This window comes from Otolemur garnettii, unplaced genomic scaffold (genome assembly GCF_000181295.1).
Source record: "Otolemur garnettii isolate 467f Iridium unplaced genomic scaffold, OtoGar3 scaffold00015, whole genome shotgun sequence".
Taxonomy (NCBI): domain Eukaryota; kingdom Metazoa; phylum Chordata; class Mammalia; order Primates; family Galagidae; genus Otolemur; species Otolemur garnettii.
The window spans coordinates 21,871,457-21,886,876 of NW_003852410.1; the positions used below are offsets into that span (position 1 = coordinate 21,871,457).

Here is a 15,420-nt window from a genome sequence, read left to right on the forward strand (position 1 = left end):
ATCATATTTTTGTAGGGTTGGGTAGGTGAGAAAAGAAAGAGTAAAGAGAAGGTGCTGGCGGTTTTATGAATGATGCCATCACCTGTTGAGCTAGTAAGTGACAAAGTGAATGGTGCAGCTCTGTGGTGATGTGGATGTAACTGATGGACTGGAAAGAAGGTGCCCTGAGTCTTGTTATTAAAAACCGGATCCACAACACAGGTATTTAGGAGGATCCCAGGCTGGAAGCCCTGTGCACTGTCTCCACTTGTTCTGCAATGAATCATGGAGTGATGGTATGTGTCTGGCACCGTGGAGGCCTTGGGACACAGTGGCGCACAAAGCCAGATGTGGTCCTGCCCTTATGGGGCAGGTGTAGGGGTGAAGACAGATACTGATTAGTTACACAGCCTGATAAATACTGCAGAGGACAGGGACATGGTTGCTTGAGTACATAAAATAGCTGATAAGGACAGCCGTGCCCCTGGGGCTGAGCTGGCAGTACCAGGATGAGAAGCTGAGGAAGAAGAGGTGCAAGATCTGTGAGATGAGGAGGGGGCACCGTTTGCAGGTGGGTGCTGAAAGAAGCCTGGTGAGATCAGAGCAGGAAGGGACAAGGCAAAGCCAACTGGAACAGGTACTCAGTGAGTAAACAAGGATCAGAGGCCTCAGGGCCTCAGAAGTCGGTGCATTTAGGTTCTATGTACATATCTGTACTTCACACTTAAAGAGAGTAAGGTTTTTATGCTCCTTCAAAAAAAAAAAAAAAAGGCAATTTTTGTCCCCTTGAGGGTGATATAGTCTTGCTGAGCACATGCGCTCTGGATTCCCAGCTGTGCACTACCCCTGTCATGCTGTTACCTGCCTGTTCTACTGGAAGCGGATGGACAAATCTCCCCCTCTCCCATTTGCCCTAGTCTAACCATGTGGCCCTGAGACAGGTGTTACTGCTGTTCTGGGCCTCCATGTTCCTCATCTACAAAAGAGGAAGAATTCTCTCTGTCCCGTGTATACATTTGCTATGCAAAGGGTGACTCATGGACCATCAGCATCACCTGCAAACTTGTTTGACACTCAGGATCTTAGGCCCACCTGACCTACTGAATCAGAAGCTGCATGTTATGTAATTTAATTGTTTGCCCAATGAAGTTTTAGAAAACTGATATATACCATATAGAATGTTTGTGAAGATTATGTTTCGGTTTCATTTTTACACACCCCTCCCCCAGTACCTGGCATTAAAGACATTCTGTTAAGAGTATCTTTAATGAATAACTGAATACTAATTCCTACCAGTTGAGAGGCCATGTAGATTTGATTCATTCTGGCTTAAAATCCAGGGTTATGGTCCTCCTTAAATATTTTATAAAGCTCTAAAAATTGATTTGCTGTCCCCATTAATTTTTAAATGTGTGTCAGAAAATATTTTCTTTGGCTTTGTCATGGCCAGAGATTGTGCTGGTTAATTAAGGCCAGCAGTAGCTTCCTCTGAAGTCCTCTTTGTCCTCTGTTTCCCTCCCTGGCCACCGTTGTTGAGTTTTGTTGTAGAACCAGTTCTGAAAATAGCAGCAGAAAGAAACATGTTCTTACTTGGGAGGGAGCCGGCCATCCCAGGAAGCTTGTGTCAGTAACGCAGAGCCTTTGGGGCAGGCAGGCTCTTGGCTTCTAGACGCTATGCTGCCTACCACGTGATAACCCCAATTAATTTTTTAACCATTTGTAATTCTTTAAAGGATTTTATTTAGTACCATTAAATGACCACATAATCTTCACCTGGAGTCTCTCCTGCATGGTGCAAAGTCTCTCCTTACCCTCTGTAAGGTTTGTGTTATGTCATGGCTAGAATTTGCTTGATTATGAACAGAGTGGAAACTGTTGCTAAGGTGGAAAGTTTTCTGGAAGGATGGAGTTATGAACTCAAATGTCTGAGGAGCTAAGCAGGTTAGGTAAGAGAGTGAATAGGCTGGGTAAACGCAGTGGGGACCAGCAGTAGCTGTGGCAAACTGTTGCTGTGTGGTAGACAGTTCACTGTGTGATATCCCATTGGCCAAAAGCTCAGGGCCACATGCAGATGTGCAGATTCCCCAAAAATCAACTCCCTCAAAGAGTATTCTGTGACTTCTACTTATTTATTTATTTACTTACTTACTGAGACAATGTCTCACTTTGACAGCCTTGGTAGAGTGCTGTGGCATCATAGCTCACAGCAACCTCCAACTCTTCAGCTCAAGTGATTCTCTTGCCTTCTCCTCCCAAGTAACTGGGACTACAGGGACCTGCTACAAAGACTGGCTTTTAAGAGAAGGGGTCTGGCTCTTGCTCAGGCTGGTCTCCAACTCCTGAGCTCAAGCAATCCTCATGACTCAGCCTCCCATAATTCTAAGATCAGAGGCATGAGCCACTGTGCCTGGCCAATCTGTGACTTCTTGAGGAATGTTTGAAGTGTTGGATTTTGTCACCTCCTTACTCATGGCTTCGTGTCCCTGCGTCACTTTGCACTACAGAAGCCTTAGGGCACTCACTACTCTCCACTGGGTCCACAGTGTTGGTCTGGCAAAGCCTGAGGCAGAACCAAGAATAGAAGCAAAAACTTCTCTGCAGAGAATTTAACTCAGTGAGTATGTTCCTATGACCTGGGCTTAGACACATTCTTGTTTATCAACATTGCCGATAGATGGAATCCCTGGAACCAGACCTTGCAAGTTTGGCACTGATATTGAGAATCCATATTTTAATTGGAAAGATTCCATTTTTAAGGGTTGTTCACTAAATCGAATTATTATAAAGCAATGTATAACCAGAAAAAAAAATGTCACCCGAAAACATATCTATCAAGGGGAAGTTTGAACCCTCTGCAATTAGAAAACCACTTGACACAAACTTCTCTGTAAAGACTATAGGTTATACAGTATGGGAAATAAGAAATACTGAAGAGATTTCAATAATAATACCACTTATATTCATAACACCATATAGTTTACAGAGTGCCTTCACAAAACCCGCATTGCTTAATCATCACAATAATCCAATGAGATCACTATAGCTGATACTGTGTACCATTCCCACTTCACAGAGAAAGTACTAGGGAGAGAATATAGACGAGACTTGGTTATTGGGTTGTTGGCAGGTTTGCTTATGAGGGTAAATGAATAGTGCTCAGTTATCATGTGCCAGACACTTCAGATACATTCTCTCATTAATCCTCAAAACAAGGCCATTGAGCTTCATTTTAAGCATTAGAAACACACAGTGTGTTGACATTAAGTTATATTTACCCAGACTCACTAATGGCAGACTTCAGGGTGGGCCAAAGAATTTACATAGACCATCTCATTTTATTTTCATAATAGATACTATAGGTATAAACTAGGTTCTCTTAGAATCCCAATTAGAAAATTCAGAAAATAGACAAATGACTTGCCCAGGGTCACACACACAGCTAGTTAGTGGTGAGATTTGAAGGAGTGGGCTGTCTCGTCTAAGCTTTTATGATGTGCTAAGGATCCTGAGTGCTCCTAATGTCTGTTCATTAGATTAAACCAAATGAAATTCCTCATATTTGACAGTCTGTTTTTTTTTCTCTCTATGGAGATTATTTTTTAAATAATTATCTTACTTTCCTGAAGTTAACCGAATGGTCCTCAATTGACTAGTTACACCTTCTATGAAGGCATGGGACATCCTCTGATGAAAGTGCTATAGAAATGTCAGATGAAGTGCATGTTTTTGTTCACTCGTGTGCTAATTCTTCTTTGCTCAATTGTTAACTCCTTGTACCTAAGGGTAAGAAACCTAAAAGAAGAAATTTGAAGAAATTGATAGATCATCTTCTGTGAAAAAACTTTAACCTTTGAGTCGAGTATAAGTCATCAGAATGTGCTCATTAGATTTCTACCTGGGACTCTTCAAATTTCAACATGGTGCCCTTTAATCTGCTGTGTGGGTTTTTTTCTTTTTCCTTTTTGAGACAGAGTCTCACTACATTGCTCTCAGCAGAGTGCAATGGTGTCATCGCTCACAGCAAGTTCAAACTCTTGGGCTTAAGTGATTCTCTTGCCTCAGCCTCCCGAGTAGCTACAGGAGCCTGCCACAACGTCCAGCTATTTTTCTGTTGTAGTTGTCATTGTTGCTTAGCTGGCCTGGGCTGGAGTCCAACCCGCCAGCCTTGGTATATGTGGCTGGCGCCATAACCACTGTGCTATGGGTGCCAAACCTGCTGTGTGTTTTTTATTTATTTTTATTTTTTTGGCTGGGACTGGGTTTGAACCCGCCACCTCTGGCATATGGGGCCAGTGCCTTACTCCTTTGAGCCCACAGGGGTTTTTTAAAATCTGTATGTTCAGCATTGCCTTGCTGATGTGGACTGTTATTACACCCCTATCAAAGACAGCGAGTGTGTATATTCATAAATTTGATGATTAAAAACAAGTATTTTTAAATAAGAAATATATTAAACCCTCTTCTTTTAAAAAAGAAATCTTAATTATAGGGATAATACTTAAAGCAAATTCTTTACCATCTGTATATCTCATGAAGACCAACATATTAGTCGCTGCATTTTTCGGGCACTTCTATATTAAAATGTGGTGTTATGTAACACACCATAGTGTACCCACAGTACACCTATGTACTGTGGGTAACCAGTGGGTTTGCCTTCTTGGGAAGAAACAGTGTATGAGGATTTATCATTTACAAATTCTGCTTTACCAAGCACAGAGTTACAAATATTGGTTAGGATTTATTGATGGACTCCACATCACTCTCTGTCATCCTGATCCTACTCTAAAAGATGTAAAATGGCAAATCGATCAATAGCATCCTAAAGTTGATGTCTTTTATGGTATGATCACTGAAGATTATCCATATAAACTGTTTTTTAAACTTTTGATCACTCATAAACCACCTTTATCCTGTCAGAACATATCTATTATTTATGTCTTCTTTAATACAACTTTTTAAAAATGGCTTTCAAAAGGAAACTCTGATCACTACCATTGCTATTATTTATTCAGTTGACTAACTTACTCTATAAAGCTGCCTTTTAAAACTAAGTTAAAAATAAGCCCATTTTTTAAAGTACAGCCTTTTTCTTTAAAGGCAAACTTGATATTGCTATCATAATTTACTAGTGAGATTTCTCTGTTGCAAATTAATTATATATATTTATTAATATTTGAAAATTAAAATGCAAAAATCCATTAGTGTGCCACTCAGAATCACATAGCACACTGTAAACCAAACTTTAAGGAAAAGTGGCTGAAAGTGAAGATGGGTCACAACTAGGGGGTGCTGCCATTGGCACAGGGTTTTCTGTTCAAACTTGGCAAGGGTTTGTTCCCGCCCCCGTGACCCTAAGGTTAAGCCTGCCATTCAGTTGAAGAGGCGCCACGTGGTGTTCACTGGCCACCCTTTCAAACATTGTCCTGCTTTCCTCTTGAAGAGTCTCCTTACTAAGAGAAGGTGACCTCAACATTTTAGGGATGTAAGGAGGCTGGCAGTAATGAATTTTTTGCTTTCTGCAAGGCTCACTCTACATTGGATCCAGCATTATGCTAGTGCATATATGTAAAAAGATGACCAATTGATATTCAAATGTAACGAGGAGGGAGGTTTACTATTCAGCATAGCCTCCTTTGTTTTCAGCCCTGGTAGGTTCTTAGCACCAAAGCAAGACAGCTTTCCTCTTCCCTTCTGAAAATCAGGGTACATCCCTTTCTAACCCATTCCAGAAATGAAATACAGTTTGTTCTGATTCTCCACTTTAGTTTTTTTTTTTTTATAATGTACCTAGAGATTTGGATGTGAAGTCTTAAGAAAAAACAAAGTATTCCTTTTGAAACATGCAAATGTGTTTCTTCATCACCTAGGAAACTATTATGGGACACCCAAACCTCCTAGCCAGCCAGCCAGTGGGAAAGTGATCACGACGGATGCCTTGCAAAGCCTTCAGTCTGGCTCCAAGCAGTCGACACCGAAGCGAACCAAGTCCTACAATGATATGCAAAATGCTGGCATAGTCCATGCAGAGAATGAGGAGGAGGATGATGTTCCTGAAATGAACAGTAGCTTTACAGGTAAAGGCCAGCCATGTCCCCGTCAAGGGAGGCAGGGAAAGGGGATGGAAGGGGGGCTTTTCTAGGGACTTTTGAGAAGGAGGCTGTTCTCAAGAGGAATTCAGTTGATGACCAAAATTCAAATGTGGGCCACACATTGCCTGGGGAAGATGTGGTCCTTTTCCTGGTCTTCTTTTCATACTCCTTCACTGGAATATTTTAACTTCAGTTAAGTATCTTAAAGGAGCTGGGGGTAAATAATTACCATAGTTTATTAGTCTTCAAAATAACATATATAAAAATGTTTGTATTTTGTTTATGGATTTTTTTTTTTGGCCTTGCAACATCTCCATCATTATGGCTTATTGCTATGAAGCAAAAAAAATGAAAATGTGTTTTATTAGTTTAATTTCGATTGATGCTGTGTGGCCAGTTAGCACCATCCTTTTATCTCATACAGAGATGCAGCGGAAGTATCTGTGTGTCCAGTTAACTGACTTCTGTGTATTTACTATCTACCCTAAAAGAAGAAAAGATGGAAAAACGAAATTCTAAGATTATATTATTTTGCATATGTATTCCACATTATATAGCATATGTTACAGATTGCATTGTATATTTATATCTGTATTCAGGAGTATCTACACCCAACCTTCAATGTGCTGTATTTTATGAGGGAATTTTTTTCTTTTTTAAGACAGTATCACTGTTCTCTTGGGTAGAGTGCCATAGCACCATAGCTCACAGCAACCTCAAACTCATGGTCTTGAACAAACCTCTTGCCTCAGCCTCTCAAGTAGCTGGGACTACAGGTGCCTGCCTCAATGCCCAGCTAGCTTTTCTATTTTTAGTAGAGGCTAGTTTTTCTGTTTTTAGTAGAGACAGGTTCTTGCTCTTCCTCACGCTGGTCTTGAACTCTTGAGCTCAAGCACACCACCCATCCTGGCCTCACAGAGTCCTAGGATTACAGGCGTTGAGTTACTGCACAGAGCCTCTGAGGGAGTTTTCAAGGGCAAGTCTTCTGGGCAAGGCCATACAGGTTGGGAATCACATAACTTTAGGGGACACCATTCACAGATTCTATAATGCATGCTCCTTGGGTTAGAGCAGTGACCCAGAAGGCTTCAAAAATGTTTTTCCCTATATGAGGTTGTGACTTTATGTAGTAACTCAAAATGTAACAACTGGATAAGATGTAACTTCAGTCTATAATGTTGTGACTTAGAACAATATCTTGTTTCTTCTATTCTTCTGTGCTTAAATATTTCCATTAATATTTTAGAGTGATAGCTGTGGACCGGTTATCCATTTCCAGCATATGAGCGCATCCTCTCTCACATCACCATACGTTGGTCATTACTTGATTAGAGTCAGTCCCAGTGAAGGGGGAGATTAATGCACTCTGTGTTTTCCCCCTGTGCTATTAAGTCTGGTACAATATTTAGGAACAAGTTTATTGTTGAATGCTGTCCACAGCCTATATGGTCCTCTCTGGAGTTTTATCACTCATTAACTAAGTTCAGAATTCATTAAGATGGTAAAAAAAAAATTTTGATGACTTTGTTGTCACAGAGGTAGAATAACCCAACCCTTTTGTAAGAAGTGTTGGATAAAGAAAGAGGAGATTTGTTATCCTGTCTTGATCCTTGCAAGTTATTTTTTTATGACCATTATACCTCATCTTATTCATCTGTAAAATGACTGGCTAGGATTAGATCATTGTAAGTTTCCCCTTCTATCCATAAGAATTCGATTCTGTGACAGTTCCATTTCTCTATTACCATGGGTTAGGCCAGTGGCTGACTTAACAGTTGGAACATCTAGAAGAAATTTTCTGTCTTATACATAAGCTTTTATTGAAATCAGCTGATTTCATCCACTTAAGCACATTTCACCCATCTATACTAATCCTTACTGAAAAGAGTACAGATTATGAAAGTATTAACATTTCTTTTAAAAATGTACTTTAATGTCTTGATAAATAAGAATACCAATCATCATGATAGTACGCAAAACATAGATGTGGTCACTGAAAGAGAAGACCTCATGGATGATATGCAGCAAAACAGGCCTGTCAAGCAGACTGGGTGGTCCCCAACAAGCTTGTGACCCATTATTTATCTTCCATTTATTAAGCAAATTTCTTGGTAGAAAACAAAACCAAAGTAGAGGTAGTTGACTGTAGGTCTTGATGCATTTCCTATTTCTGACTACTATAAATCTCTGTCTCTAAAAGATATGCCTCTGAAAATACAACCCTGTAAAATCCTCACTTGAAATCCTGGCATCATAGAACAATTTGTGGGCCCAGGTTATTGTTGTTAAAATCAGTCTGATTATTAGTTTCTACACAAAACAAAGCCATGTAGCAGCTGATTGAGTTCCTGTCTTTTATTTTTATTTATTTATTTTTTGAGACAGAGTCTCAAGCCCTTGCCCTGGGTAGAGTGCCAAGGTGTCATAGCTCACAGCAACCTCCAACTCAGGCTCAAGTGATCCTATTTCCTCAGTTTTTCTATTTTTAGTAGAGATGAGGTCTCCCTTTTGCTCAGGCTGGTCTCGAACTCATGAGCTCAAGCAATTCAACTGCCTTGGCCTCCGAGAGTGCTAGGATTACAGATGTGAGCACCTGCCTGGCCCTGAGTTCCTGTCTTGAGATCAAGAAGGCTAATAGGATTGCCATGGGCAAGAAGTGGCCTTGGCATGTGCACATGATGGAACCTTCTCTCTATGTGCAGAGTATGCTGAGCATCCTCTCACTTACAAAACTAGGACAGCTGGCAATCTGGCATGCACTAACTCATACAAATGCTTTCGAACAATTGACACTACCCACTTCTTGGTAAGTAGATGAAACTAGTGATGTCAAAGCATTTTGTATCCTGCATCATTTTCAGTAGCTAAGATCACTCTTAGACTTAAGACAACAGCATAATGAGATCTTGGCTTCTGGTTGGGCCAGTGATGAGAAAGGCATGAGCTTCGTATTGAAATGCCAGGATACTATGGAGCCAATAAAAATTGCATTTACCAGGATACTTTGAATAACATGCCATTGCTGCTATCTTTGCTACCTTTTGCTTTGGTGTTTTGAAGAAGACACGTCTCAAAACATGCCTGAATAACACTGGGGATGTTTGGAGATAAAAGACTAGGAAGCCCAGTGGCTAGAAGCATCTTGGGGAGGATTGAGGCAGACAGTGAGAAGAGAGCGGCCACTCTCAACACTCCCCATGGCACTGGCTGTTGAACACAAAGGACAGTCTTCTACGAAGACTAAACTAAGGACCTAAACAGAGCTTTGGAGAGAAAACACTTGTTATGTGAGCTTAGTGAGAATAGAGTTACACTATTGATCAAAGCACACATTTATACAAATGAAAACTTCTGTGAAAATACTTTGTTCATTAAAGACTATTTAGAAAGTGTATAACAAACCATGACAACTAAAAAGTAGCAGGTTCATCAATTAACACCTCCAAGAGACATCAAAAATTTATTTAATTGTGTTTCTAGGTTCCCCTCCCCCCAATAACCCCCTTAGTACTGAATGTTGGGTTGCTGACAATTTATTTTTCACTGTTAGGCAGTGATAAAGGGTTGCTTTGGAATGTCAAGAGATAATTTCTACAGGAGCTAATGTTTCTCAGGTCAGACTGTGTGGCAGGCATTTTGCTAGACTCTTTGTAAATATACCAGAGAGGTCAAATAGCTTGTCCAATGTCACAAAGCCAGCAAGTGTCAAAGCTGTCATTCCAACCCCAAAATGTGTGGCTCCAAAAAAACCCCACATGCACATCTACTATGTTATTTGTGTTTTAAGTTGAGTTCATCAGCTCTAGGAAGCCTGAAAGATTGTGATGGTTTTGCACAGTGAGTGATGCACATAAAACTAAAAGCATGTATAATTTAAAATAAGCTACAGAGAATTTTTCTTGATTTGAACTTACGTTCTTGATGTCACCTCCAGAAGTCTCCAAGGCTATGTGTGTGTGCATAAATGCTTGGAAGCTTCTGATTTAGCCCCTGAATAGAAATATCATTTATGTTCACTTGTGGCTTCTAAGACATTTTTATATGTATCTGGTAAAATTCCTGGAAATCTTGAGAGATGAGCAACCCAGATGTTGCTCTCCCAATTTTTCAGACAAGAATGCTGAAGGGTAAGTAGTGCATGGTGCCAGTGAATAGTGGGAGAACCAGGCTTCTTGTCTCCCCTTTTAGCCTGGTTCCAGTATCCCATTCTGCCTGTCCTCTTTGGATTCACTAGCAACCTGTCATATTAGTGGCTCCCCATTACCACTACCTGTTTCCTATTATATTCTGTTTCTATTAAAATAGGCTATTAAAAATGTTTAGTGTTTTTTTTTTGATACAGTCTCACTTTGTCACCTTGGGGTAGAGTACTGTGGTATCATAGTGCATAGCAACCTCAAACTCTTGGGCTTAGGCAGCCCTCTTGGGTCAGCATCCCGAATAGCTGGGGGTGATAGATCCCCACCAGAACTCCTGGCTAGTTTTTAGAGACAAGGTCTTGTTCTTGCTCAGACAGGTCTCGAACTCGTAAGCTCAATCAGTGCATCCACCTCAGCCTTCCAGACTGCAGAGATTACAGGCATGAGCCACTGCACCTGACCTTAAATGAAAACATTAATGTCTCCTATTGTCCGGCAGTTTGCTGCATCTTAAATATGATGTTAAATAACAATCACTGACTTTGGACCTTTGCATCTCCATAAGAGGTCCTAACCCCAGGCATGTGCTGAACCCACCCTGGGTGTCAGGAGGTCTACATGTATTAAAATCATTCTGTTCTCATGGTGTGTGCTTTATGCCCAGTTTACAGATTGAGACTCACATGCTTATAGAGGAAAGTCCCTTCCAAAACGACAGCTGAGAAACAGAGAACTGCGATTTGGTCTGTGGTCAAACACCCTAACCTATCTTCTTTCTACCTCCTTGTAACATTGGAAGCCAGGGGGCCAGAACCAGACTGAAGACAAAAACCAGTCATAATTTTGATGAAGACAGTGCTGCCGCTGCTTGTGCCTGACACTTTGATAGTGTTCGCAATGTGCTAGGCGCTATTCTGAGTGCCCTATATGAATAAACCATTGGTCTTCCCCACAGCGTTCTGAGCTGGGTCCTGTTATGGCCCCATTTTCCAGATGAAGAAGTGAAGGCACACAGAGGCTAAGTACTTTTCCATATTAATAAACAGCAAAACCAGGATTTAAGCTCTGTGTGGCTCAAGGAGAGGGTCAGTACTTGTAAGCACTACCTTTCATGATTTGCCTGTGCCATGGTGCGTTATTTTTTAAAGGGAATTCTGACTGAAAAATTGGGTTAGTTTTCATAAAAATACAGATTTCTATCTTTTCTTGAAAAATCAGAGATCTGGCAACCCTGAGTCCGTGTTCCTTCAAGCCATTGTCTTGCACTGATGTCTTGCACCGATCAGATGGGGACGCCTTCCGTGGCCGTAGTGCACACACATCTTGTCTGTGTCTCTGGCCCGGCAGTGGTGGACAGAGGAGTTTGTAGCCTGAGAGTCAGCCATTCTCTCTCTCACTTACTGGCACCCTGGCCGCAGGGCCACACCTCTCTAGGAGCCAAAAGTTCTAGTAATTCTGGGACATGGCAGGTTCAGACCCAGAAAGGCGTAAATCCCAAGTGAAATTAAGACTTTTTGAACAATTGATTTTTCACTTCCTTTTTTCTTTCATTTCTTTAGAGAACTGTTTGTACAGCTATCCTTAAAGTATGGCTCTTGTACCACCTGATTCTCCATCACCTGTTTTTTTTTGTTTGTTTTGTTTTTTTGAGACAGAGTTTTTTCTCTGTCACCCAGACTAGAGTGCCATGGCCTCAACCTAGTTCACAGCAACCTCAAACTCCTGGACTCAAGCAATCCTCCTGCTTCAGCTGCCCAAGTAGCTGGGACTACAGCCATGTGCCATCACTCCTGGCTAATTTTTTTTTATTTTTAGTAGAGACGGGGTCAGGCTTTGCTCAGGTTGGTCTCAAACTTCTAACCTCAAGATTCTCCTGCCTCAGCAATGCAAAGTGCTAGGATTACAGGCATGATCCATTGTACCTGATCCATCCAGGTTGGTCTCAAACTTCTAACCTCAAGATTCTCCTGCCTCAGCAGTGCAAAGTGCTAGGATTACAGGCATGATCCAATGTACTTTAAAAATGTACATTTTGGTCAGGTGCAGTGGCTTACACCCGTAATTCTAGGACTCCTGGGGGGCCAATATGCATGGATCGCATGAGCCCACAAGTTTGAGACCAGCCTGAGCAAGAGTGAGACCCCATCTCTACTAAAATAAATATATATATGAAAGAAAATAAGCTGGGTGCTGTGGCGGATATTTGTAGTCCCAACTGCTCTGGAGGCTGGGGCAAGATCACCTGAGCCTGAGAGTTTGAAGTTGCTGTGAGCTATGTTGATACAGCACTCTACCCAGGGCAACAAAGTAAAACCCTTTCTCAAAAAAATGAAAAAAATAAAAATAAAAAATGTACGTTTTTGTTTGGCACAGTGGCCCATGCCTATAACCCCAGAACTTTGGGAGGCCAAGGTGGGAGGATTGCTTAAGGCAAGGAGTTAGACACCAGCCTGGGCAATATAATAAGAGCCTATCTCTACAAAAAGTAAACACTAAAAAATGTAGCTACATGTGTTGGTGCACACCTATATTTGTAGCTATTTGGTAGGCTAAAGCAGGGGATCTTTTGAGCCCGGGAGTTCACTGTTACATGAGCTGTGGTTGTGCCACTGTTCTCTAGCCTGATCAACAAAGTGAGGATCCTATCTCTAAAACAATAAAAAATAATAAATAAAAACGTACATTTTGGAAGCTTACCTCAAGACTATTTTCTCTGGAAGACAGAGCTAGAAATAAGCATTTTATTTATTTATTTACTTTTTATTAATTTTTTTGTAGAGATAGAGCCTCACTTTATCGCCCTTGGTAGAGTGCCATGGCATCACACAGCTTACGGCAACCTCCAACTCCTGGGCTTAGGTGATTCTCTTGCCTCAGCCTCCCGAGTAGCTGGGACTACAGACACCCACCATAATGCCCAGCTATTATTTTGTTGCAGTTTGGCTGGGGCCGGGTTTGAACCCGCCACCCTCAGTATATGGGGTTGACGCCCTATCCACTGAGCCACAGGCACTGCCCAGAAATCAGCATTTTAACAATGTCTTCTATGTACTTAGGTATGAAACGTAGACAGAGATATGCCAGAAGTGAATATATGTTGGCTGCTAGAGAGTTAAGGGTGAATCTTTTCATTACTGCTGGGTTAAATTTATTTTGTTGCTAATTAGTAATTTCAAAGTGTTTTTTCCATGTTGGCCTTAATTTCTTTCTGTGCCTTCAGACTTATAGTGGTTTTTTTTTTTTTTTTTTTTTTTTTTGAGACAGAGCCTCAAGCTGTCCCCCTGGGTAGAGTGCCATGGCATTACAGCTCACAGCAACCTCCAACTCCTGGGCTCAAGCGAGTCTCCTGCCTCCGCCTCCCAAGTAGCTGGGACCACAGGCGCCCGCCACAACGCCTGGCTATTTTTTGGTTGCAGCCGTCATTGTTGTTTGGCGGGTCCAGGCTGGGGATTCGAACCCGCCACCTTAGGTGTACGTGGCTGGCGCCTTAGCCGGTTGAGCTAGAGGCGCCGAGCCTATAGTGGTTTTAATAATCTGCATTCTTGGATGTGAGTTATAAAACCAACTCAAATTGGTTTTCAAGCAATTGAAGAATCCAAGGGGGTAACCTTGATTTCAAACATCAAATTAGAGGCTCAGTCAAGGAGATTAGGCGACTCTCTCTATCCTTCATCTCTCCTCTATGTGGGTCTAATTCTCCAGCAGGTCTTGCGAAACTATGTCAAGATAGCCAGCAGTACCTGTAAAGTGATAACCGTCATCTAAATAACCCTGGCATCATGAGGCCAACTATTGTTTGATAGTTCTAGCAAAACTTTAATGCCTGATCATTTGCCTTGGGTCATATACCTATTCCTGAACTAATTTTGCAAAGGCAACAATGACAGAATACTGTGCATTGGCAGAGAGTATGACTTGGAGCCAGGAAGAGGTCTGAGTCAGTCCTCACCTGGACTTGGAAGGGAGGGGATGGATTCCAAAGAAAATCCAAGTGTTAGTACCAGGAAAAAGGGCATGGTAGATGGAGGGCAGAGAAAGCCCACAGGCAGCCTCCTCACAGGTAGTGGATTTTGGCAGAGGTGGTTGTATAGTAGTCTGGACATGCCCTTCATCCACCTGTTTTATTTCCTTCATTCCTATGAGCATCATTGGGAACTGCTCATCAGAGAAGGCTTTGAAAACAGTATTTTATTATTCTGTCTGTTCGAACTAAATCAGAAATGTCTATAGGAGAATTACTGTGGGAGATAGGAATCTACTACGTACCTTGATGATGATGTTTAAAACCCCATGGAGACTGATATTTAATATCACTGGCCTCTATAAAAATTCAACTAGAATGTCAACAGTGCCATTCATGGATGTTTTGATGACCTCACTCCTGATGGTCCCACTCCTTTTTCCCAGTTAGTAAGGAAAAAAGATTTGTGTACTTTGCAAGCCTTCTTTTAAGACTTAAGTCACATCAGTCCACCCACTTGATGCTCTTCTGGGGGTAACTGTGTTGATTTTCATAGGAATGTTTTTTTGCTTTTCCAAAAGAGGCTCAAATCTGACTCACTGGTATAGCCATCTCCATGTCCTAAATAAACATTTGTATGCTTTTCAGCTTAATTTGTCATTCTTTGATATTTCTCAGTATTCCCAAAAAATGTTTTAAATAATTTATACAAATGTGGGCAATAATCCCACTATTATCTGTGCTTTTGGAATGGATAAGTTTTTTGCCTTCGTAGGTCTTCTGAAGCAAAACCAAATGATACCTATGGAATGAGAGTACCAATCAGTCTGTGTTTTGACGGCCTCAGTTTAAGAGACTTTAGGGTTTGAGCTATGAATTGATTTCTTCTTTGACATCCCAAGATAGTGACTGATGCATCTTTGGGGCATGTTTTTTCTCCTCCTTTTAAATTTTTATTATTTTTTAAATTTCTTAGTATTAAGGGGGTCCAAATGTTTTTGATACATGGTTTGAGTAAGGGCTGTAAATGTGCTTGCCGCCTGAATCATGTTCATGGTACCTTTTAGGCAAGTTTTTGTCCCTTCCTCCCTCCATGAAGCAATGAAGCCATGATTTCTTATGACTTTTACTGCCCTCTATCTACTTGAGTGCCCATCAGTTTAGTTCCATTTTATTAGCGAGTACATATGGTGTTGGTTTTTCCATTCTTGAGATACTTCGCTTAGAATAGTAGTCTCCAGCTCCTCACAAA

At 41.2% G+C, this 15,420-nt stretch overlaps 1 protein-coding gene across 5 annotated transcripts in view; it reads left to right on the plus strand.

Annotated features, from left to right (window-relative positions):
- MAGI1 (membrane associated guanylate kinase, WW and PDZ domain containing 1) overlaps positions 1 to 15,420 on the plus strand; it is a 682,664-nt gene that overhangs the window by 550,489 nt on the left and 116,755 nt on the right. For all 5 annotated transcript variants that reach the window (XM_023510627.1, XM_023510629.1, XM_023510631.1 and 2 more), the window contains exon 4: positions 5,847 to 6,053. In XM_023510627.1, the coding sequence (XP_023366395.1) occupies positions 5,847 to 6,053 (207 nt within the window). The remainder of the gene's footprint in view (positions 1 to 5,846; positions 6,054 to 15,420) is intronic.